The sequence below is a fragment of the Bos mutus genome, chromosome 3 (genome assembly GCF_027580195.1).
Source record: "Bos mutus isolate GX-2022 chromosome 3, NWIPB_WYAK_1.1, whole genome shotgun sequence".
Classification (NCBI taxonomy): domain Eukaryota; kingdom Metazoa; phylum Chordata; class Mammalia; order Artiodactyla; family Bovidae; genus Bos; species Bos mutus.
In genome coordinates, this window is record NC_091619.1 from 57788020 (window position 1) to 57814148 (window position 26129).

Below are 26129 nucleotides of genomic sequence, written 5' to 3' on the forward strand. Positions count from 1 at the left end.
AGAAATGGGCATTAACTATGCTTTTCTTTAAATGCAACTCACTAATAATGTAATTACAATGTTTTTTGCTATAACAAAAGCATATACTGTTAAAATAGATCCTTTTATCAAGTTCTGATTTCTTTGTTTTAGATTGTGTGCTAATGTTTATAATAAGTATGCCAGATGCTTTTAATACCCTAGTTAAAGACAATTAAATCAATAAGAAAAACTAAATTATAATAGATAGATGGGCAAAGGACATGAACTAAGGACTCATACATACACACAAAGCAATACCAAACTGTTATTAAGCATTAAAAAATCTAATAATCAAAGTCATGAGACTTAAAATAATTAGCTATCAGTTACTATCTATCAAATTACTAATGATCTTTTAAAACAAGAATACCCAATGCTGGAGAAAGTGTGGTGAAATAGATACTCCTTAAACACTACTGAGAAGTGTAAAATGTTACAAATTTTTTTGGAAAGTCCTTTGGCAATATGTATTGAAAACCTTAAAAATATGTATGTATTGAATATGTATTGAATATATGTATGAATATGTATGTTTCAATATGTATTGAAAACCTTAAAAATATTCTCTGACCCTGTAATTTCACTTTTAGGAATCTATCTTAAAAATAATTTAAAATATAGAAAAAAGCTTTATGGACAAAGGCATTTATCACAGTCTTTTACAAAAGAAAAAAAGGGAAACAAGTTGAATATTCAACAACAGAAGAATGACAAAATACAAAATAGTGCATTTTAAAACAAGCAATTAAATTACGTTTGCAGGATAATTATTACTCAAGTGAGAAAAGCTGAATACAAAATTGTATATTCACTGAAACATGGATAGAAAAATATATTGAAATGTTTTTTAAAAAGGCTACCTCTGGGTAGTGAGATTGAAAGTTTTTTGATTCTTTCTTTATGGTTTTCTATATTTCCCAAATTTCAGACAATGAATATCTATTTCTCTACACACACACACACATTTTTTCAGGTTTTGGTGCTTACAGTGGCATCACATTATCTGTTAAATGTACTTAAAGAAAAGAAATGTTAGTGGCAATGACATTTAATTATAAAAGATTAAAAGTTATAGATGATTTAAATTATGAAAGATAATGAAAGGAAAGCTGAAAGAATTCTCTTGTTCTAACACTTCTGCAGTTAGCCAAATTTCAATTATTCAGAGGGTAGTTAATTAATGCATAAATATCAACACATATATCTTATCCTTTTCTCTTTCCTGACTCCTGTCTGAACCATTACTATCAGTTTCTCCTTTCTAGCTTTTACCACCAAGGGATGGAAGTAGAAAGGAAAACGAAAGTTAAACTACCCTTTTAGAAATGATTAAAAATTTCTCTCACCACATTTTCACTGTTGAGAAAAAGTAGAACTGTCTTCAATAAGATTACAACTGTCTTCAATAAGATTATAACTATTTAATTGCTATAATGTTTCTATTTTTAAACTAAAATTTTAAAAAATAATTCACATACTTTTTTTCCACTTAAGTGGTAAAATTGAAACAATGTGTTAGGGGAGTGTAATCTCCTCCATTCTGTCTCTTCTTAATAAAAATTTGAAGCAATGGACGTTAAAAAGCTTGTTCTAACTACCTAACAAAAGGAAGAATAGACAACTAGTACATATATATCATCTTTAATTTGCCTCTTGGTGTAACCCAGAGCAAGGACTCTCTGCCCTCCTGTTACTGGGAATAATTATGAAAAGGCTATGCTTCTGGTTTCAAAACATGGATTTAAAGGCCATATTTATTTAAACTAATTCTCTCAGCTTTAGAGTTAAAATCAACAGCTTATGAGATTAGTGGTAGACTCTAAATAATTGATTTTTAGTAATTATGCACAAAGATTTAAATTCATATGTAGATTAAATAAACATGTAAAATTAGATCATAACTTTTTTTAAAAATAAAAGTCCACAGTGATGCATGCCTTATATTTTTACTTCTTACATAATGATACTATAAATATACCTTGCTGAGAATGATTTCTGGAGCCAAATATTCTGGAGTGCCACATAATGTCCAAGTTCTGCCTTTAACTCTTTTGGCAAACCCAAAGTCTGTGACCTATAAAAGATAAAAAGCCTGTAAACATTTGTTATTTCATAATAAATATATTTACTGTACCTAAGTTGAAAGTTAAAAATCAGGGTTAAAATTAACACCCTGAAAAAAAATTAAGTCCATGTAATTGAGACTAATCCATTAAGGCCACTATTTAGTGAATAAAGATTAATGCAACACCAACCTGGAAAACCGTTCCCTGACTCAACGAAACAAATGAACCAAAAAGTTTCAATAAACATGAAGCAGTGCTAGAAGTGTTCCTGAAGTTCAACATTGTCTTCTGCCCTTAATTATATCATCAGAAGTTGCAAAGCATCATTGGGAGAATCTTAACTGTGTAAAAAGGAGTGCTCCTGATGCATTGAGAGTAGAAACGGAAAGGAAACACTGCCACCAGTCCAGTATTGGTAGCTGGGGATCCTCTGGTAACTGCACTGTAGAGTTAAAAAGCATAGTCTCAGGACAAGCTGATGGGATTTAAATTATGCTCTACCTGTGTGACCTTGCAGTATCTTAGTTTCATTAATCTTAAAATGAGAATAACAGTAGTATTTACATTTCATACTGTTATCAAAATTAAAAGAGGTGACACATGTGAAACACTTGGAACGATGCCTGGCACTAAATGAGTACTCACAAATTTGGCTATTCTTCCTTTATGCAGGAGCCTGTGCACAACCTGTGCACAGTTCACAATGAAAGGAGATATAAACAGGTTCTATCTTTGATGGAACTTTTGGTCCTCTGTAATAGCAACAGAACTGTTAATTCAATTTAAGCTATTAGGAAGAACTGTCTCCCTCAAAGGAAAAAAAAATCCAATTTTGGTAGTTGTGGTTAAAAATATATAACTTCTTACCTAGTATGTTCTCAAATAAATTACACATAATGTGTTCAAGTCATACCTGGATATAACCTTGGTGGTCAATTAAGAGATTTTCAGGTTTTAGATCTCTGTAGATGAGGTCTAGTGAATGGAGGTACTCGAATGTTAGCACTATCTGAGCTGCATAGAACCGTGCATGGGGTTCACTACGAAGAAACAAAACATTGATTTTTGGTAAAATGGGTTAACATATAGTAACTAGTAGATTACACAAAAAATAACATGAGGTAGAGGCATTTTGGGAGCAAAAGATACTTTTTTTCTTTTAAACATATGTAAAGAATCTTGTTAGTTTCCAAATATTTTTAAATCTATAAATCATCTTCAAATAATGCTTTTATATGCTTAGTGAGCAGCATATGTTGAAGAAAACTATAACTCTCAGATTGCCATTGTAATTTAAATTATTGTTGGCCATACTACAAGATACTAAGAATGAAAAGCACCAGTTAGATTGTCTATCAGGGCCATTGCTGTTGTTGATAAGCTCCATATACCTTTCCCATAAATTTCTAGTACTTAAAGAATTTCTGCTTTTATCTGCAGATTTAAGCCATTATACCCATGCTGTTACTATTACAAAAGGGATATATGCTCATTATAGGAAAAAAGCCATAAAATATTAACAAAGAATAAAGATACTAATAATCTCATTCAGAAACCAGATTCAATCCTGGTGTTTGAATTTCCAAATCTTTCACTATGCATGTTTCTACAAATATCTAAACATAGGTATAATCTGTATATTTACATAAATACACACAATTCTGGATGCATAGATTAGATTAACTGATTTGTTGCTGCTTCTGTTGTTTAGTCATGTCCAACTCTTTTGCAACTCCATGGACTATAGCCCACCAGGCTTCTCTGTCCATGGGGTTTTCCAGGCATGAATACTGGCATGGGTTGCCATTTCTTCCTCCAGGGGATCTCCTTGACCCAGGGATTGAACTGATGTGTGTATGTGAAAGTTGCTCAGTCGTGTCCAACTCTTTGCGACCCCATGGACTATACTCCAGGCCAGAATACTGGAGTGGGTAGCCTTTCCCTTCTCTAGGGGATCTTCCCAACCCAGGGATCAAATAGGGGTCTCCTGAATTGCAGGTGGATTCTTTACCAACTGAGCTATCAGGGAAGTCTCCTGCATTGGCAGGTGAATTCTTAACCACTGAGCTGCCAGGGAAGCACAGATTAACTGACAGATTAGGGTAATCTTGATGCCACATTCTAAGTATTATTCCAAAAGGATGTACTGATTTTCCAGTTTGAGTTTCTGGTTCATCTTCATTTGAATTCTGCTAATCTTCCTAGTATATTGCAATGACTTTCAGATTTGTGTCCTCAATGAACAACCTTAACTATGAATAGAATTTCCCTCAAGATGGTTCATAGGAGTTTGATTTGGTAGCACCAGAAATAGGAATTCTAAAAAAAAGATTGTATATGCTGTTCCTTTTGCTTGTCATGTACTACATTTCCAAGGTCCTAGCCTGATACATACCAAGTGCTCAGCAAATATTTGTTAAATTAATGAATGAATATGAGAAGGAAAACTTTTCTGTGGCAATATTTTATAATATCCTTCCATTTCCAGCCCTATCACAACACTGTAACAAGCTACAACACATGTTCTATGACAAGAAATGAGAATACTGTAAAGGAGACTGGAAAAATCACCCTGGTAATTGAAACATTTATCCCCAATTCTGGAAACGATTGACCTAGGAAGTCCCTTCCTATTTTCTTAATATGCCTGTTTGTATAAGATCTACTTTTATCTTATGTTTATCATCATAAACATAAGATGCACTCAGCATTTTGTATTTATGTCCACATTAATATTTGATCGGAGGTACATAAACATTACCCAGACTTTTAATCAAATTGTTGAAACGTAAGAGCAAAATATTTCTATAAGGATAGTTTAATGCTGTAGCAGCTTTAAGTCTAGACAGCTACTATGTAAGTAGAGAATCGTAACGACTCCATTGATTCTGATTAATGCTACGCTCAACAATAATTCAGTCTTGTCTCAAAGTTTCTAAGGCTGGAGTTAACAACCTTTCAAGTGTATAAATAATGTGTGAAAGGTTAGAAAGATAGTGTCTCTGTGCGAATTATGCCAACCACTGGCCTTCCTATTTATCAAGTGTTAAAGAAAGAAGAGTGTGGGGAGTTGCAAAGAAAGGAAGTAGTCACAGAAAATGGATAAACTATTTTTTGAAGACAGGCTTAGGTATGGTAATTCAGTGTTAAACTTAAAATTATCATAGGGCAATTCTGGACTGCCTGGACAAGGAGTGTAAGACAGGACAACAGGGAGTTAAAACAAAAATCATTAAATAGAAGTTACTCTGCATTAGCTCAGTGCTTGACACATATTGGATGCCCTATACATTAGGTTAATAAATGAATTGTGGTTTAGGCCTCAGGAAGCTAAAATAACTCTCATATTGGCCTATTATGAATATAATCTCATGCTAATCTCAATTCATATTTTTATAATATGAATTGAATTATCATCTTCAGTCATCTGAATTCATACTGATGTTTTAATTATATCAATATATAGTATATTGAGTGAAGTTGAACTTGCTCTTGGTTTTAGCCTAATTCTAAAAGTGATTATTAATGAATAGTAGGAGTTTACAAAGTATTATGCACAGGTAAAGCTAATAGAATCTAAAAACTATTTTAATAACTGTGTGACCTTATTAGCAATAACTTAGTAAGTTACTGCTTTTTAAAAAAATTATATACATATGTTTAAAACTGATACATACGTTTAAAACATACATATGTTTATGTATATACATATGTTTGTTACATATTTATACATATAGATATGTGTAAGTTACATACATGTGTTTAAAACTCAACATGGCAACATTAGGAGAATAAATTTGTGCAAAATGAACTTTCATAATTTTACCACCATGATACTATGATTATCTTTTCTATATATTTATTAATATATTTCTTACTTGTCTTCATACTTACATAAGCCTTTTCCTCAGAGATATATTACTAATATTTATTCACTAAATATTAGTTTAAATTCAATTAATTTTTACAGTACCTGGAAATTCTTCAAATAATGGACCCTCATGATACCTACTAATGCTAGAATATTTACACTGCTATAATGGTGTTTTTAGTTAACTTTTAAAACTCAATAATGTTTGTATAGCTAAAATATTACTAATTTAAATGAAATAAATTTTTAGCATTGACAAAAACTTATTTGGTTTAAAACAAACACACAGCATATAAGTATTTGAGAAGCATAAAGTATTAGTTACCTGAACCTTCCAATTCTTCTTAGATGTGAAAACATTTCACCACCAGGAACATATTCCATAACCATGTATAAATTAGAATTATCCTATTAAGTAAAAAGAATAAATAAATCAAAACTATGAAACTTAGATTATTTCTCATGAAAATATTTTAAGATGACACCATGTACAATTAGAAAAAGACAAGTTAAAAATCTGATAGATTACTAACATCAGGAAATAGAGAATAAATGGAACATGCTCTCACTTTTGTACACTGGGGCACTTATTTTTTTCCCTGGTACTCTTGCCACAGATTGGTCTGGGATTTTTGCTGTTCCTGCTCTTACAGGAAATACTTAACTCTTGAACAATTAAACACTGGGGTAATGACTTAATGCTATAGTGTAAGCAAAAGTTTAAAAATAATTTGAAAAATAATATTTACATTTTATGCACCTAAATAAGGTCAGAGAGATTAATAATTTTGAACATCATTCTAAATACACAGGTCTTCACTTGATTTAACGAATAAAAGAGGACAAAGGAGAAAGATTAAAATGTTCCATATTAATCCACTGGTAGAGAGATGCCAAGTATCATCCCAAATAGCTGAAAAGCTGCCAACTTAAAGAATAAATCTTTTGCAACTTTATAAGGTGCTTGAGCAGAGGGCCAAAGACTATTTTGCTTCAATAAATGAAGAGGCTAGAACACAAATTACAAGTAAAAGAAGACGGTGAGACTGCAGCAGAAAAGGTTCAAGAGGAGAAGCTATGTGGGTGTATCCATTTGTATGAGTGTAAGATATGCTTAATAAGATGTCACTATGAATTTTAATAAACTGATATACTTGATCTTATAATACCATTTCATGAAAAATTACACATTATCTTTAACAATTTCCTCAAGAACAGTAAAAACCTTTTCAAATGTCAGCTAAGTTTTTAAGCACAACAGGACTTACATAAAATCTAAATATATTACTTTTTTGTTTATCCATATTTTCCAGCTTTATCATATAGATTAGAATCCTACTACAGTTTCATATTTTAAAAAATATGAAGTTGAAAATATTTTATTTTGATAGAAGTAAAATTTACCTTAAAAGCATATTCCAGTCGAACAAGAAAAGGAAAATTCACTGCCTGTAATATTCTTTTCTCATTCAAAGTATGCTCTATTTGCTTCAGTTTAACAACCTGTAATTGAGAGGAAAAGATATATTTAATGTATTTGAACAAAATTTAAAAGTTTCTATAATTTAAAAAATTAATTAATTTATTTTAATTGGAGACTAATTACAATATTGTGGTGGTTTTGCCATACATCGACATGAATACAGGTCTGGGACAATTCAGAAGGATGGGATGGGGAGGGAGGTGGGAGGGGGTTTCAGGAAAGTTGCTATAATTTAAAAGAAGAAAATTTTCCATATAATAATGAACTTGCAGAAGCAGGATTGCCAATTTAAATACAGATAATAAGAATAATAACTACCAATGAGAATTATCAGATTCAAATGAAATACCTAACAGGGGTTTAAAATTTAGTCTTCAGAATGTCAAATATAATTTTCAGTTAAGAAGCAAGAGCTATGAAGAAAGAGGTTCATAATAAATTACCTAAAAAGTTAATATATGACAATACTTGGGTCTTAATGACTTATTGGCCACTAAAAGAACTGGTACAAATAACTGTAATAAGTAGGTATTGATTTTAAATCTTGAGAAGATAAGCAAGAAAATTAAAGATTAAGGTAAAGTCAATGATTTTTAAAAAGTGGGTAAAAATGAACAATCTGTTAATATCATTATATCTGAATAAATACAATAACAAATTCTAAAACTTCAATTTGTATAGCCACAAACTATTGACAAAAATGACTGTCTTTATAACAAATAGGTCATTTAGGATTGATCAATTGATCTATTCCACTGGATAGTCTAATCAATCAGGTCCATAGCAGGGAAAGCAACTTATCTTGACCTACTGAAGACTGTTATTTTATACCAAAAGAGGTTCTATTCTGAATTGAACATTAATACGAAAGGTAATTAAAGGGCTTCCCTGGTGGTCCAGTGGTTAAGAATCTGCCTTGCAATGCAGGAGACACACTGATCCCTGGTCCAGGAAGATTGCACATGCCTTGGAGCAACTAATCACATGCGCCACAACTCTAGAGCCTGTGTTCCGAAATGAGAAGTCACGGCAACGGGAAGCCCGTGCATCACAACTAGACAGTAGGCCCCAAATACTACAACTAGAGAAAGCCCGAGTGCAGCAACAAAGACCTAGCACAGCCAAAAACAAAAAATTCTTTAAAGTCTTTGTATAAAAAAAGGTAATCAAAGACACTGTCCATTATTAGGATATAAAATTACAGTATAAAAATAATGCTGAGTAAAGAATAGTTGACTGAGAGTCAGAAGACCTGTGTTTTAGTCTAGACCTTCTATTCAACCAGCTTTGTGACACTGGAGATACTGCAACTCACTGCTTTTTCCTACCTGAAAATATGAAGTGGCTGAATCACTATTAGTCCATACTTATTACAATAAATTATATAACATTAGCTGGAGAATTATTGTTGCTTTGTGCTTACTTTTTATTCATAGACTGATTTTATTTTTTTTTTAAAGCAGTTTCAGGTTCACAGCAGAATCAAACATAAAGTACAAGATTTCCCATGTATCTTTTGCCCCACACATGCCTAGCCTCCCCTATTATCAACATTCTTCACCAGAGTGGACATTTGCTACAATCAATGAACCTATACTGACCCATTATTATCTCCATTAGTTTGATCAGGGTTCACTCTTGGTGTTGTACATTCTATGGGTTTGAACAAATGTGTAATGACACGTACCCACCATTATAATATACAGAGTAGTTTCACTGGTTTTGATATCAGGGTGATGGTGGCCTCATTCAAAGAAGTCACAAGCATTCCCTCCTCTGTAATTTTTTGGAATAGTGTGAGAAGGATGGATGAAAACTCTTATTTGAATATTTGGTAGAATTCATCTGTGAGGACATTTGGTCCTGAACTTTTGTTTGTTGGAAGTTGTTTTTTTTTTTTTTTTATTTACTGATTCATTACTGGTAATTGGTATGTTCATATTTTCTATTTCTTCCTATTTCAAGCTTGAGAGAGTGTACTTTTCTAGGATTTCCATTTCTTATAGTTTGTCCATTTTATTAGCATTGTAATCTCTTGTGATACTCTGTATTTCTGTGGTGTCAGTTGTAACTTCTTTTTCATTTCTGATTTTATTTGAGTCTTCTCTCTTTTTTACTTGATGAGTCTGGTTAAAAGTTCTTATTAATTTTATTTATCTTTTAAAGAACCAGCTCTTGGTTTCAGAAATCTTTTCTACCGTGTTTTTTTTTTTTTTTTAGTCTCTATTTCATTTATTTCTGTTCTGATCTTTATGATTTCTTTCCCTTCTACTAAATTTGGGATTTGTTTATTTTTCTTTTTCTAGTTCCTTTAGGTGTAAGATTAGGTTGTCTGAAATTTTTTTCTTGTTTCCTAAGGCAGTCTTGTATCACTGTAAACCTCCTTCTTAGAAATGCTTCTGCTGTGTCCCACAGATTCTGGATCATTGTGTTTCATTTTCATTGTTTCCAGGTATTTGCTCATTTCCGCTTTGATTTCTTCAGTGACCCAGTGGTTGTGTAGTAGCACACTGTTTAGCTTCCATGTTGTTTGTGTTTTTTGCACTTTTTTTGTAGTTGATTTCTCATTTCATATAATTGTAGGCAGAAAAGGTGCTTGATATGATTTCAACATTCTTATATTTATTAAGATTTATTTTGTAGCCTAGCATTAATCTATCCTTGGAGAAGGCAATGGCAACCCACTCCAGTACTCTTGCCTGGAAAATCCCACGGGCGGAGGAGCCTGGTAGGCTGCAGTCCATGGGGTCACTAAGAGTCAGACATGACTGAACGACTTCACTTTGACTTTTCACTTTCATGCATTGGAGAAGGAAATGGCAACCCACTCCAGTGTTCTTGCCTGGAGAATCCCAGGGACGGTGGAGCCTAGTGGGCTGCCGTCTATGGGGTCGCACAGAGTTGGACATGACTGAAGTGACTTAGCAGTAGCAGCATTAATCTATCCTGGAGAATTTCCATGTGTGCTTGAAAAGAATGTTTATTCTGTTACTTTGGGGTGGAATTTTTTGTATATAGGTATTAAATTCATCTAGTATAATTTATCAGTTCACACCAGTGTTTATTGATTTTGTCTCACTCCAATTGAGTGATATAAGTGAGATATTAAAGTCCCCTACTATTAATATGTTACAATCAATTTCTTCCTTTATGTTTGTTAATATTTGCTATATGTATTTGGCTGCTCCTATGGTTCTTCAGTCACTCGGTTGTGTCTGTCTCTTTGCAACCCCATGGACTGCAGCCCACCAGGCTCCTCTGTCTAAGGGATTTCCCAGGCAAGAATACTGGAGTGGGTTGCCATTTTCTTCTCCACTCCCATGGTAGGTGCATATACATGTATAATTGTCATTACTTCTTCTTAGATTAACCCCCTTTGTAATTCCCTCTTTGCCTCTTATTATAGTCATTGTTTTATACTCTATTTTGTCTTAATATAAATATTCCTATTCCAGTTTTCTTTTCATTTCCATTTGCATGGCATATTTTTTTTTTTTTTTTTACCATCTCTTCACTTACAGTCTGTGTGTCTTTAAGATTTGTAGTGAGTCTCTTGTAGGCAACATATACATAGGTTTTGTTTTCTCTTTTAATCCATTCAGCTTTTAGTTCATTTACACTTAAAGTAATTATTGATAGGTATGTACTTATTGCCATTTGGGTAACTGTTTTCAGGTTTTATTTTGTTCCTTTCTTCTTTTGCTAACTTCCCTTGTGATTTGATATCTATCTTTAATGTTATGTTTGGATTCTTTCCTCTTTTTGTGTGTCTGTATTATAGATTTTTGGTTTGTGGATACAAGTAGGTTTATATATAGAAATATATATATATAGTTACTTAAATCAATCATCTCTTAAATTTTAATGCATTCTAACAATCCCACATTTTTACTTCCCCCTGCTAAACATTTACGGAGAAGGCAATGGCACCCCACTCCAGTGCTCTTGCCTGGAAAATCCCATGGACGGAGGAGCCTGGTGGGCTGCAGTCCATGGGGTCGCTAAGAGTCGGACACGACTGAGCGACTTCACTTTCACTTTTCCCTTTCATGCATTGGAGAAGGAAATGGCAACCCACTTCAGTGTTCTTGCCTGGAGAATCCCAGGAACAGGGGAGCCTGGTGGGCTGCCGTCTATGGAGTCGCACAGAGTCAGACATGACTGAAGCGACTTAGCAGCAGCAGCAGCAGCTAAACATTTAATGTTTTTAGATGCCACAAAAGATGTATTAAAACTAATAAATTATTTTAGTAAGGTTTCACAATATAAAATAAATAAGAATATTTTGTGTTTTAATACACTAAAAACAAACTATCACAAAGAGAAATCAAAACAGTCTCACTTACAATTGCATCAAAAAAAAAAAGAAAAAGTAAAACATCCAGATAAATCTAACCAAGGAGATAAAAACCTGTACTTGGAAAATGAAAACACATTGATGAAATAAACTACAAATGACACAAACAAATGGGAAGACACACTGTGCTCATGGATTGGAAGACTTAACATTATTAAAACGGCCATACTACCCACAGTAATTTACAGATTCAATGCAATCTCTTATCAAAATACCAGTGGTATTTTTCACAGAACTAGAATAAATAATTCTAAAATTTATTTGTAAACACAGCCCTGAATAGCCAAAACAATCTTGCAAAAGAACAAAGCTGCAGGTATGCTTCCTGATTTCAAAGTATACTACAAAGCTATAGTAAACAAAGCAGTATGGTACTGGTATAAAGAAAGACAAACAGACCAACAAAACAGAATAGAAAGCTCAGAAATAAACCCATACTTATATGGTCAATTAATCTACCAATGAACAAGGCAAGAATCTACAATGGGGAAAAAGACAGTCTCTTCAATAAATACTGTTGGGAAAATTGAACAGCTATAAGCAAAAGAATCAAAGTGGATTATTTTCTCATACCATATACAAAAATAAACTCAAAATAGATTAAAGACTATTGTAAGACCTGAAACTATAAAACACCTAGAAGAAAACACAGAAAGTATGCTCTTGATACTTGTCTCAGAAATATTTTTTTGGATATGTCTCCTCAAGCAAGGGAAGCAAAAACAAAAATAAACATATGGGACTACATCAAACTGAAAAGCTGGTGCACAGTAAAGGAAGCTATGAACAAAACAAGAAGACAGCCAACTAGATGAGGAAAATATCTGCAAACAATTATATGATAAAGGGTTAATACCCAAAATATACAAAAAAGTCATACAACTGAATATCAAAAAACAATCAGATTGAAAAATGGGCAGAGGACTCAAAAACACATTTTTCCAAAGATGACATACACAAAGTCAACAGGTACATGAAAAAATGTTCAATATCAGTAATTATCAGTTCAGTACAGTTCAGTTGCTCAGTTGTGTCTGACCCTTTGTGACGCCATGAATTACAGCACGCCAGGCCTCCCTGTCCATCACCAACTCCTAGAATTCTCTCAAACTCATGTGCATTGAGTTGGTGATGCCATCCAGCCATCTCATCCTCTGTCGCTCCCTTCTCCTCCTGCCCCCAATCCCTCCCAGCATCAGGGTCTTTTCCAATGAAGGCCAAAGGATTGGATTTTCAGCTTTAACATCAGTCCTTCCAGTGAACACCCAGGACTGATCTCCTTCAGGACGGATTGGTTGGATCTCCTTGCAGTCCAAGGGGATCTCAAGAGTCTTCTCCAACACCACAGTTCAAAAGCATCAATTCTTCGGCTCTCAGCCTTCTTCACAGTCCAACTCTCACATCCATACATGACCGCTGGAAAAGCATAGCTTTGACTAGACGGACCTTTGTTGGCAAAGCAGTATCTCTGCTTTTCAATATACTATCTAGGTTGGTCATAACTTTCCTTCCAAGGAGCAAGCGTCTTCCGACTTCATGGCTGCAATCACCATCTGCAGTGATTTTGGAGCCCCAAAAGGGAAATGCAAATCACAATCACAATGAGCTAACACCATATACCTATTAGAATGGCTATTATCAAAAAGACACAAATAACAACTGTTGGCAAGGACATGGAGAAAATGGAACCCTCCTGTACTGGTGATGGGAAGATAAATTGGTAAGGTCCCTATGGAAAACAGTAATGGGGTTCTGCAAAAAAATTAGAACTATTACATAATCCAGCAATTCCACTTCAGAGTATTTTTCTAAAGAACACAAAAACACTAATTCAAAAAGATATATGCACCTCTATGCTAACTGCAGTGTTATTTATAATAGCCAAAATATGGAAGTAACCTAAGTGTCCATTAATAGATGGACTGTTAAAGAAGATGGAATAAAATGGGATTGACTCAGCCATAAAAAAAGAAGGAAATCTTGCCATTAGTGACAACATAGGTGGACTTAGAGGGTATGAGGGTATTATGCTAAGTAAAATAAGTCAGACAGACAAAGAAAAATACTGTTATGATATCTCTTATATGTTGAATCTAAAAAACATATGAACAAACAAAACAAAATAGAAACAAACTCATAGATACAGAGAACTCAGAGTGGAGGGGGTTTGGTGGATGAGTGATACAGGTAAGGGAGATTAAGAGATACAAACTTTAAGAGCTTACAAAAGAAAGAGTTACAAAATAAATGAGTCACAGGTATAAAGTACACCATACGGAAAATGTGCTCATTGTGCTGTGCTTGGTTGGTCAATTAAGTCCAGATCTTTGCGATCCCATGTACTGTATCCCACCAGGCTCCTCTGTCCATGGGATTTTCCAGGCAATAATACTGGAGCGGGTTATCATTTCCTCCTCTAGGGGATCTTTCTGAGCCAGGGATTGAACCTGCGTCTCCTGCACTGGCAGGTGGATTCTTTACCACTGAGCCACCTATAATCAATAATATTATGATAACTTTGTGCAGTGACAGATGGTAATTAGATTTATTGTAGTGATCATTTTATAATGTATACACATATCAAATCATTATGTTGTACACCTGTAACTAATATAGTATTTTAGGTCTATTATGCTTCAAACAAACAGATTTGAAACATTTTGTTGTTGTGCTAGCAATACAAGTATACTAGTCACTTATCCTGTCTCAGATCCAATTATCTCATCTAGATAATTAGGTTAAGAACTAGTTGAGATGGCTCTCTAAGAGCTCCATGCTCAGATTATATAAATCAGGAGCAGAAAGTTCAAGGATGAGTTGAAGCTTGGACAAGAGTACACAGGGAAAGCATACAGAACATGAAGTAGAAAGAGTGGATAGTCCAGAGATTGAGATTAGCAGTCTTTACAGATAAGACAGAAGAAAAAAAAATAGAACAAAATATGAAAAACCACATGAAAAAGAAGAGCCCAGAGAGAAAACAGTATAATCAGGAGCATAGGGTTCCAAAAGTCCAGGGACAAGACGGTTTAAAGACAGCAGTCTGTACAGTCACAGGCTCTAAAAAAGTCACATAAGATGAGCAAAAAGAGTCCACTGGACTTGGTCATTAAGTCACTGGATTGGTGACCCATGGTAATGTTATTTCAGTGGAGTAGCAAGAAGTAGGAGATAAACAAGAAGGCAGCTAAATTGTTGTGGGTTAAAGATTAAAAGGAAGTGGGTTAGTGGGCAGGGTGATTAAACTATTTTTTCAAGAAGCATAGCTAGAAAAGATATGTGAAAGAGGGCAGAAGACAAAGATACACAAATGTGTGTATGAGTGTATTTAATTTTAGAGACTTAAGTCATTATTCCTTTTCATGTTAGAAGTTAATTTTGTTTTTGTTTTAAAGTAGAGGTTGGACTGAAACCTCAAACCAGTCTAATGTTGTGCTGTCCAACATGGTAGCCACTAACCACATGAGGTTATTTAACACTTGAAAGGTGCCAAGTTGAAGGGCAATGTACTGTTAGTGTAAAATAAACATCAGATTTTGGAACCTGATATGAAAAAAAGAATACAAAACACCTCAGTAATTTTTATGTTAATTACATATGGCAGTGATAGTATTTTAGATACCTCAGGCTAAATAAAGTTCTATTAATTAAGATTAATTTTTACTTTTTTAAAAATGGAGCTACTAAAAACCTTAAAATGACATATGTGCCTCACATTGTATTTCTGTTGAATACTACTAGTTTTATCCACCATCTATAACCCTGATTACTAGCTAAGTACTGTTTCCTCCATATTTTCCTATCTATACTCCAATAAGCCAAAATGTCATTCTTGGGTACATAACGTCTGTAAGATAACAAATCAAGATTTGCCATTTTTCTTTTACTTTCCTTCAATCATGATTACTAGAAAAATAGAAGCTTAATATTTAAAGCATGAATAATTCAGACATTCTGATTCATTTGTGCGTGCTCAGTCATGTCCAGCTCTTTGCAATCCCATGGACTGTGGCCCACCAGGCTTCTCCGTCCATGGAATTTTCTAGGCAATAATATGCAGAAGGTTGCTATTTCCTACTCTAGGGGATATTCCTGTACTAGGGATCGAACCAACATCTCTTGCATCTCAGGCAGATTCTTTACCACTTAGCCACCTGGGAAGACCTTCTAATTCATTAGGTAGTGGCAATATATTATAAATATTCAAATTTAATTTTTAATTATTTTTTTAGCTATAACTGATATATAACATTATTAGTTTGATGTGTACAATATAAAGATTTGATATTTGTTACAGTATGCAGGTTTTCAAATTTTTCCCTGCTTAACTTACATTTTAAATTAAACAACTCAATCATGTTAAACAACAAGGCTTCAACTGTCAATTAAGTCATAAAATAAATCACTAAATTTCTATTACCTCAATCTAAGGATCTAGTAATTGGTCCCTGAATTTCTCCACAAGACAAAATGTAATAGAGATGCTTGTTCTTTACATATAGAATTCAGTATTTTGTTAGAAAATATATACAAACCTATTATGTATATTGTCACCCTGTTTATTTAACTTATATGCAGAGTACATCATGAGAAATGCTGGACTGGAAGAAACACAAACTGGAATCAAGATTGCCAGGAGAAATATCAATAACCTCAGATATGCAGATGACACCACCCTTATGGCAGAAAGTGAAGAGGAACTAAAAAGCCTCGTGATGAAAGTGAAAGTGGAGAGTGAAAAAGTTGGCTTAAAGCTCAACATTCAGAAAACGAAGATCATGGCATCCGGTCCCACTACTTCATGGGAAATAGATGGGGAAACAGTGGAAACAGTGTCAGATTTTATTTTTCTGGGCTCCAAAATCACTGCAGATGGTGACTGCAGCCATGAAATTAAAAGACGCTTACTCCTTGGAAGGAAAGTTATGACCAACCTAGATAGCATGTTCAAAAGCAGAGACATTACTTTGTCAACAAAGGTTCGTCTAGTCAAGGCTATGGTTTTTCCTGTGGTCATGTATGGATGTGAGAGTTGGACTGTGAAGAAGGCTGAGAGCCAAAGAATTGATGCTTTTGAACTGTGGTGTTGGAGAAGACTCTTGAGAGCCCCTTGGACTGCAAGGAGATCCAACCAATCCATTCTGAAGGAGATCAGCCCTGGGATTTCTTTGGAAGGAATGATGCTAAAGCTGAAACTCCAGTACTTTGGCTACCTCATGCGAAGAGTTGACTCATTGGAAAAGACTCTGATGCTGGGAGGGATTGGGGGCAAGAGGAGAAGGGGACGACAGAGGATGAGATGGCTGGATGGCATCACTGACTTGATAGACGTGAGTCTGAATGAACTCCGGGAGTTGGTGATGGACAGGGAGGCCTGGCGTGCTGCGATTCATGGGGTCGCAAAGAGTCAGACACGACTGAGCGACTGATCTGATCTGATTATGTATAAATTATTATTGAAATAATAATATATCCCCGTGGGGAAATTAACAAGATGGCACCAGTCAGGCTCTCTCACCCCATGCTCTCTAGCCCTCTCGCCCTATGATCTGTCAACAATGACTTTGCTGCATTAATGACAGCTGAGATAACTTATAGCACTACTCATGCGTGTTATAAGATACTTGCTTGGTCACTGGCAATTTTGTGTGGTATGCCTGTATGAGCTTCACATGAAAGCACTGGCTGCTGCTGCTTTGGGGCTACTCTAGGGCAGCATCATGATTATTTTATGTGAGATTATGTTCTGGCTACATTATGGCTACATTATGGTTATATTGTAGCTGGTGCTATGACTGCTGCGTCAGCCAGAGGAGAGGCTATGCTATGGCCGCTGTGTGAGCCAGGAGAGAATAAATGTGTCTGCAATTCTTACAGCTGCTCGTGTCTTCTTCCAGCCTCTTAGCTAAAGCCTTGCCTACCCTGAGTTCAGTGAACAGTGTGAACAGGATCAGCGATACAATCCGCATACACTCAAACTATTACCTTTGTGTGCCATATAGTCACAATAAATAGGAATGCAAGTTAAATGTGACAATAAAATCATCTGGAGGTGTCAGTTCAGATCAGTTGCTCAGTTGTGTCCAACTCTTTGTGACCCCAAGGACTGCAGCACGCCAGGCCTCCCTGTCCATCACCAACTCCCACAGCTTACTCAAACTCATGTTCACTGAGTCGGTGATGCCATCCAAGCATCTCATCCTCTGTCGACCCCTTCTCCTCCTGTCTTCCCAGCATCTTTCCCAGCATCAGGGTCCTTTCAAATGAGTCAGTTCTTTGCATCAGGTGGCCAGAGTATCAGAGTTTCAGCTTCAGCATCTATCCTTCCAATGAATATTCAGGACTGATTTCCTTTAGGATCGACTGGTTGGATCTCCTTGCTGTCCAAGGGACTCTCAAGAGGCTTCTCCAACACCACAGTTCAAAAGCAACAGTTCTTCGGTGCTCAGCTTTCTTTATAGTTCAACTCTCACATCTATACACGACTACTGGAAAAGCCATAGCTTTGACTAGATGGACCTTTGTTGGCAAAGTAATGTCTCTGCTTTTGAATATGCTGTCTAGGTTGGTCATAACTTTTCTTCGAAGGAGCAAGTGTCTCTTAATTTCATGGCCGCAGTCACCATCTGCAGTGATTTTGGAGCCCCCCAAAATAAAGCCTATCACTGTTTCTACTGTTTCCCCATCTATTTGTCATGAAGTGAAGGGACCAGATGCCATGATCTTAGTTTTCTGGATGTTGAGTTTTAAGCCAACTTTTTCACTCTCCTCTTTCATCAAGAGGCTCTTTAGTTCTTCACTTTCTGCCATAAGGGTGGTGTCATCTGTATATCTGAGGTTATTGATATTTCTCCCTGCAATCATGATTCCAACTTGTGCTTTATCCAGTCCAGCATTTCTCATGATGTACTCTGCATATAAGTTAAATAAGCAGGGTGACAATATACAGCTTTGACATACTCCATTCCCGATTTGCAAACAGCCTGTTGTTCCATGTCCAGTTCTAACTCTTGCTTCTTGACCTGCATACAGGTTTTTCAGGAGGCATGTAAGGTGGTCTGGCATTTCCAACTCTTTAATAATTTTCCACAGTTTGTTGTGATCCACACAGTCAAAGGCTTTAGCTTTAGTCACTAAAGCAGAAGTAGATATTTTTCTGGAACTCTCTTGCTTTTTTGATGATCCAACGGATGTTGGCAATTTGATCTCTGGTTCCTCTGCCTTTTCTAAATCCAGTTTGAATATCTGGAAGTTCACGGTTCACATACTGTTGAAGCCTGGTGTCAATGTAAGTCATTCTAGTGCATGTGTTTAATAATTCAGCTGATAAAACGGAAATTTACTCTTTAGGTAAATAACAATGAATATACTAATATCATTGCTTTAGATTCCATATATAAACAATATCACGTAATATTTCTTTCTCTGTTTGACTTATTTCACTAGTATGATAATCTCTAGGTCCATCCTAGACTTAGATACTGCAAATGGCATTATTTCATTACTTTTATGGCTGAGTAAATACCCCATCATGTACATATATACCACATCTTTATTCATCTGCTGATGGACATTTATGTTGCTTCCATTTCTTGGCTACTATAAATAGTGCTGCAAAGAACATTGGGGTGCATCTGCCTTTTCAAATTATGGTTTCCTCTGGATATATACCCAGAAGTAGGATTGCAGGATCATATGGAATCTCCATTTTTAGTTTTTTAAGGAACCTTAATACTGTTCTGACTCTGATGCTGGGAGGGATTGGGGGCAGGAGGAGAAGGGGACGACAGAGGATGAGATGGCTGGATGGCATCACTGACTTGATGGACGTGAGTCTGAGTGAACTCCGGGAGTTGGTGATGGACAGGGAGGCCTGGCGTGCTGCGATTCATGGGGTCGCAAAGAGTCGGACACGACTGAGCAACTGAACTGAACTGAATACTGTTCTACACATAATGGCTGCATCAACAATGTAGCGGGTTCAAATACTGTTGAAGCCTGGTGTCAATGTAAGTCATTCTAGTGCATGTGTTTAATAATTCAGCTGATAAAACGGAAATTTACTCTTTAGGTAAATAACAATGAATATACTAATATCATTGCTTTAGATTCTTTTTCTCTATGTTGGCATATTACATATTTTTCTCAATATGTTGGCATATTACTTTGCCAACAATGGTCTGTCTAGTCAAGGCTATGGTTTTTCCTGTGGTCATATATGGATGTGAGAGTTGGATTGTGAAGAAGGCTGAGAGCCGAAGAATTGATGCTTTTGAACTGTGGTGTTGGAGAAGACTCTTGAGAGTCCCTTGGACTGCAAGGAGATCCAACCAGTCCATTCTGAAGGAGATCAGCCCTGGGATTTCTTTGGAAATCCTGGGATTTCTTTAGATTCTTTTTCTCCATATCTTCTCTAGCATTTATTATTTGTAGACTTTTGATTATGGCCATTCTGACCAGTGTGAGGTGATACCTCATTGCATTTTATATTTTCATTTCTCTAATATGGCATCCGGTCCCATCACTTCATGGGAAATAGATGGGGAAACAGTGGAAACAGTGTCAGACTTTATTTTTCTGGGTTCCAAAATCACTGCAGATGGTGACTGCAGCCATGAAATTAAAAGACGCTTACTCCTTGGAAGGAAAGTTATGACCAACCTAGACAGCATTTTCAAAAGCAGAGATATTACTTTGCCAACAATGGTCTGTCTAGTCAAGGCTATGGTTTTTCCTGTGGTCATATATGGATGTGAGAGTTGGATTGTGAAGAAGGCTGAGAGCCGAAGAATTGATGCTTTTGAACTGTGGTGTTGGAGAAGACTCTTGAGAGTCCCTTGGACTGCAAGGAGATCCAACCAGTCCATTCTGAAGGAGATCAGCCCTGGGATTTCTTTGGAAGGAATGATGCTAAAGCTGAAACTCCAGTACTTTGGCCACCTCATGCAAAGAGTTGACTCATTGGAAAAGACTCTGATGCTGGGAGGGATTGGGGGCAAGAGGAGAAGGGGATGACAGAGGATGAGATGGCTGGATGGCATCGCTGACTCGATGGACATGAGTCTGAGTGAACTCCGGGAGTTGGTGATCGACATGGAGGCCTGGCATGCTGCGATTCATGGGGTCGCAAAGAGTCGGACACGACTGAGCGACTGATCTGATCTGATCTGAATATGTAATTAGAAATACTGAGTATCCTTTCACATGCCTATTGGCCATCTGTATGTCTTCTTTTCAGAAATATCTATTTACATTTCCACCTATTTTTGATCGGATTTTATATACATATATATTGAGCTGTATAAGCTATTTATATATTATGGAAATTAATTTTTGGCAGTCAAACATCATTTGCAAATATTTTCTACCACTCTGTAGGTTGTCTTTTTATTTTATGGTTTCCTTTGCTGTACAAAAGCTTTAAATAAGTCCCATTTGTTTATTTTTGTCTTTATTTCCAATACTCTAAGAGATGGAGCCAAAAAATATTAATGTAATTTATGTTAAAGAGCGTTCTGCCTATGTTCTGCCTAGAGGTTATCACACTAAGTGAAGTAGGCAAGGTAGATAAAGACAAGTATCACATTATATTACTTACTTGTGAAATCTAAAAACATAATACAAATGAATTTATTTACAACACAGAAATAGGCTCACAGACATAGAGAGCAAATAGAAAACAAACTTATGGTTACCAACAGGGAAAGCTGGGGGATAAACTGAGAGTTTGGGATTAAAAAATACACACTAATAAATATAAAATATATTACCAACAAGAACCTGTATAGTACAAGAACTATACTCAATATCTTGTAATAACCTGTAATGGGAAAGAATCTAAAAAAGAAAAAAATATATATACAACATATAAAACTGAATCACTATGCTGTATACCTGAAGTTAACACAAAATTGTAACAGCATTGTATTTCAATTTAAAATTTAAAAAAGTTTTAAAAAATTCCAAAAGAAAACCAGACAAATAAATACACTAACCTTCTGCTTATCTAAGATCTTCATGGCATAATACTGTTCAGTGGCTTTGTGTTTCACCAACATGACTCTTCCAAATGAACCTGTTCCAAGGGTTTTTTTCCTTTCAAAATCCTCCAGCCCAGCATTATTCTAAATATACAGGAAAAAATATATTTTATAATTAGAAGTATTGATAAGAAGAATATGATAACTATAATAGACTTAATAATATATTATCAGAATAGACAGTTTATAACTATCCATTTAAAAACAATATAAAAAGACTACAGAAATTCCAGTTTATTGATTCTGTTTTTCCCTTTGAATAAGAAAGGATCTTACATTTGAGGAGAGACTTATATCATAAACAAAGAGTAATAGTAATGTGAGGAAATAAGATCCTCAGTTGAAATATAAAAGGTCACATTCCAATATGAATTCATAGTACTGGATTTATAATAAATTAGATACATATTTTGGTAATTAAAAAGTGACCAGAAGTATGTAATCATGGAAGCCACACAGTGCATTTGCAAAAAAATTGTAATGAATAGATAAGCTGAGCATCAGTCATTTCACCAGTTATCTCTGAAGAAAGCAGTGTCTTACTATCCTTTCTATGTCTTTCTATCCTTATATAAACTAGATAATAACAGCATGAGAGATCCAAATAATTTTCTCTCTCTTATGTGATAATAACCCTGTATTACCTTAAAAAGTAACAATAAGGTAAAAAGAATTCCTCACTCCCACAAAGATAACCAAAAGTTGGAATCCCAGAACAATAATCAGTCTCTTTTTCTCCTTGAATAGATGCTTTGTTACAAGCAAAATGTCTTTGTTTGGCTTTAACTATAGCATAGAAGCAAAAAATTGGAGGCATCAATCTACTGAATTTGTTGCTGCCACAACAGAATGAAGATTACAGGGAACAAATTATGCGCTTAATAGCATCAAACAGTAATTGCTGACCCATTTGTTTAATAGGTTTTCATTATAAATGTCTTCATGAAAATCTTGGAAAAAATAATTCCAAGGACCAGTCTGTATAGCATTAAGCTTAAGAAATATATGATGCAATATGGTTCTTTTATAAGTAAGGAATTTGAATTGCTACTGGAATTCACTGTAGTTGAACTTAATCTTTTGCAAATCAAACCTTGCCTTTGCTCAGAGCTTCTTAGTAAATCATTAAGGAGAAAGCAAGTGACTCTAAGTTTTTATTTATAAAACTTGTATTCATTCCTATTTCTCAATTTTAAATTGCTATGAGATTCTGTATCAATACAGAAAGAAAAAGTCCTTATAATTCTGTTTGAATTAATTAATTTTATGGATTAATATTTAATTTTTGGTTTTATCAACAATGGATTGAAATGTTTAATAAAATTCCCAAATTAATAATGAAAATAAACATTATTAATAGACAACAGAATATCTCTTTCTGCCAGTCATTGCTTTTCATACAAATATGACATCTTCCTCACCTCCCTGGAGAAGGCAATGGCACCCCACTCCAGTACTCTTGCCTGAAAAATCCCATGGATGGAGGAGCCTGGTAGGCTGCAGTCCATGGGGTCGCTAGGAGTCGGACACGACTGAGCGACTTCACTTTGACTTTTCACTTTCATGCATTGGAGGAGGAAATGGAAGCCCACTCCAGTGTTCTTGCCTGGAGAATCCCAGGGATGGGGGAGCCTGGTGGGCTGCCGTCTATGGGGTCGCACAGAGTCGGACACGACTGAAGCGACTTAGCAGCAGCAGCAGCCTCACCTCCCTTAATGTTTCAAATTAGACAATGTCTAACTTCTTTTAATCATCAGAGTGACTGTGTTTTATGGCTCATGCTCTACATCTTGGTAATGATAGCATCTTCTTAAAACAAAGCATTTTACCTAGAATTAAATATTTTTTAGTAAAAAAATATTTGAAAAGGATTTTTATGCTAGGAAAAAAGTTTTTAAAATTTAAACTACTAAAAGTCATTAATTATTTATAAAAATAGATTCAAAAAAGTTTTTGTCAAGTATAGATGGTTCTTCTTATACACAGTTTTTAGATCTTAAGATCTAAAGTACTTAAATTATATTGAACTTAACCCATCAAAACATTTATGAATCTTTGTGTACTTGGTATGTTGTCAATAGCCAAGTATTTGTGATTAAGAATTTGAAACTATACAATATGATCCCTACTGTCATAATTCATAAAAATAATAAATATTCTATCAAAGACATAAATCAAAATTACTATCAGAAACTATAAACAGTTTGTAGGAACTTGGAACTAGTATCAAAATGTACCATTGGGTATTATATTGGAAATTAGTTCCTTTTCCAATTTAGGTATACATAAAATTAGTAATGAATCAAAACCTAATGTTATAACAAAATTCTTACATTCAGCTTATATTTATTGATGCTACTTGGAAATTAAGTTTTCCAAAATAGTAAGTTATTTAGGCAAGTATCATGATTTTACTTAAAGCGAGATTTTAAATCACAGAAAATTTTAAATGTTCCTTACCGGAGCAGGATTTTCCCATTTTTTTAAAAAGTCTTCTTTGGCTTTGGCTAGAAACTCTTTCACTGAAAATATATTAAAAAAAATTGACTTGTAAGAATATCCATACTACATATATATACATACACATAAGTATACTTGCTTAAAAAACATAGACTTAGGTTAACTATAGTTGTCACGAAACATATATTCACAACCATGGTATACTAGAGAGCTATTTAGTTTCTTTAAAGAAGAAGCAAACATTTTCTCAAGTTTCTAAGAATATTTAATTCTGTTCTATATGAAGGTCACCTTGATAATAATCTAATAATAAAAATATGGTTCCTGAAAATAATGAAAAATGTTAGAAATGAATACAGGGAAAAATACTTATTGTAAAAAAAAAAGCCACCAGACATTAACAGAGCCTTTAAACATAAGAAGTGAAAACATCTATAGAATGTGAATTTATTCATTTATGGAATTTCAAAAATAAGTGACTTTGATAAAGGGCTGTTTTCAGGCATAAGGATTTACATTATTAGATTTGTATCCTCTCTACTAAAGGTAGAGAGAAAGAGGGAAAATCACAGACTAACACAAGAATAGCCACAAAGACTTAAAAATAAAACAACCAAAAACCCAAACAGCTTAAAAATCTCATTCTAAATTGAGAGCAAAACTAAATGCCTGAATGCTTAATTCATAATGTAAACTAAAGTAAAGTAATTCAAAATCAGATGGTTATATAGTGATCAATAATAGTCACATTATTTTATTGAGCTGTGGTTTGAAGTTTTAGATTTGCTAAATGATGAAACACTTAAAAGAATTCTTTTTCATAGTCTTCCCACAAAGCTATTAACAGTGACTTCTGTTTACAAAAGAACTTCAGGGTTTTAGAAACGAATAGGAAAAAAATTCCAGAGATATAAAATGGCATTAACAAAATTTATCATTGTTCCCATAGTTAAGTTTGAGATAAAAACGTAACTATAAAAGAAGTAAATCTTTTAGTCTTTCTTTTTTGGGGAAGGGAGAGTTTCCAATATTCCTCTGATATCTGAATCTATAAAGAAACAAGAAAATAGTATTTAAATAGTGTTTAAACAGTAAAGGGCAAAAAAGTGGCACATCGGCATTTATTTCAGAAGTTATAAGAATGATGAAAGGGATGATAAAAAGACAAAATTAAAAGTTCAAGTGAGGGGTTCACAAATAATTTAATAAGATCATCTACTGATACTGTATTATTAAACTACTATTTAAGTAAGATATTTAAGATATACATTCCCCTGATGAAGTACCTTTGGCAAAACACTGTTAATCAAGAGGCCTGTTGACATTTGCTTTGAGATTTCAAAATGGTGTTAAGAGGCACCAAAAGCAGACATTAGTTTTATGTAACACTCACTAGTGTGCATGTCTGAAGATAGTATTTTACTACTTTATATAAACTGTCACTTGTATTTTGCTGGAAAATACTCTCAAAATGCCTATTTTAGGAAATGAGAAAAATAATTTTTAAAATTAGAATCTTCCCATTGTATAAAAATCTCATTCACCAAAACAATGAATCAAATAATTGCACCTAATTATGCACATATGATCTAATTTCTCCCAAGGGTGGATTTGGGGCGTGGAAAATTATTACATTTTCTTTGACTTTAGGAAGGTTCAAGTCATCCTACTTCTGAAACTTAATGTACTAGTTACAATGGAAGAAGAGTGGTTTTGAAAAATTTTTCTTTTCTTTTTTGCATAAAACAGATATATCTGCACATGGCATTGACTTGGAAATGACAGCTACAAAGTAAGTTAAAAACATAATTTATTGCTAAATGCAACTGTG

At 34.5% G+C, this 26129-nt stretch overlaps 1 protein-coding gene across 2 annotated transcripts in view; it reads right to left on the reverse strand.

Annotated features, from left to right (window-relative positions):
* PRKACB (protein kinase cAMP-activated catalytic subunit beta) overlaps positions 1 to 26129 on the reverse strand; it is a 144755-nt gene that overhangs the window by 29222 nt on the left and 89404 nt on the right. For both annotated transcript variants that reach the window (XM_070367779.1, XM_005887423.3), the window contains exons 2-7: positions 24299 to 24360; positions 21794 to 21922; positions 7363 to 7461; positions 6284 to 6366; positions 3001 to 3127; positions 2000 to 2095 (exon numbers count right to left, since the gene is read on the reverse strand). In XM_070367779.1, the coding sequence (XP_070223880.1) occupies positions 2000 to 2095; positions 3001 to 3127; positions 6284 to 6366; positions 7363 to 7461; positions 21794 to 21922; positions 24299 to 24360 (596 nt within the window). The remainder of the gene's footprint in view (positions 1 to 1999; positions 2096 to 3000; positions 3128 to 6283; positions 6367 to 7362; positions 7462 to 21793; positions 21923 to 24298; positions 24361 to 26129) is intronic.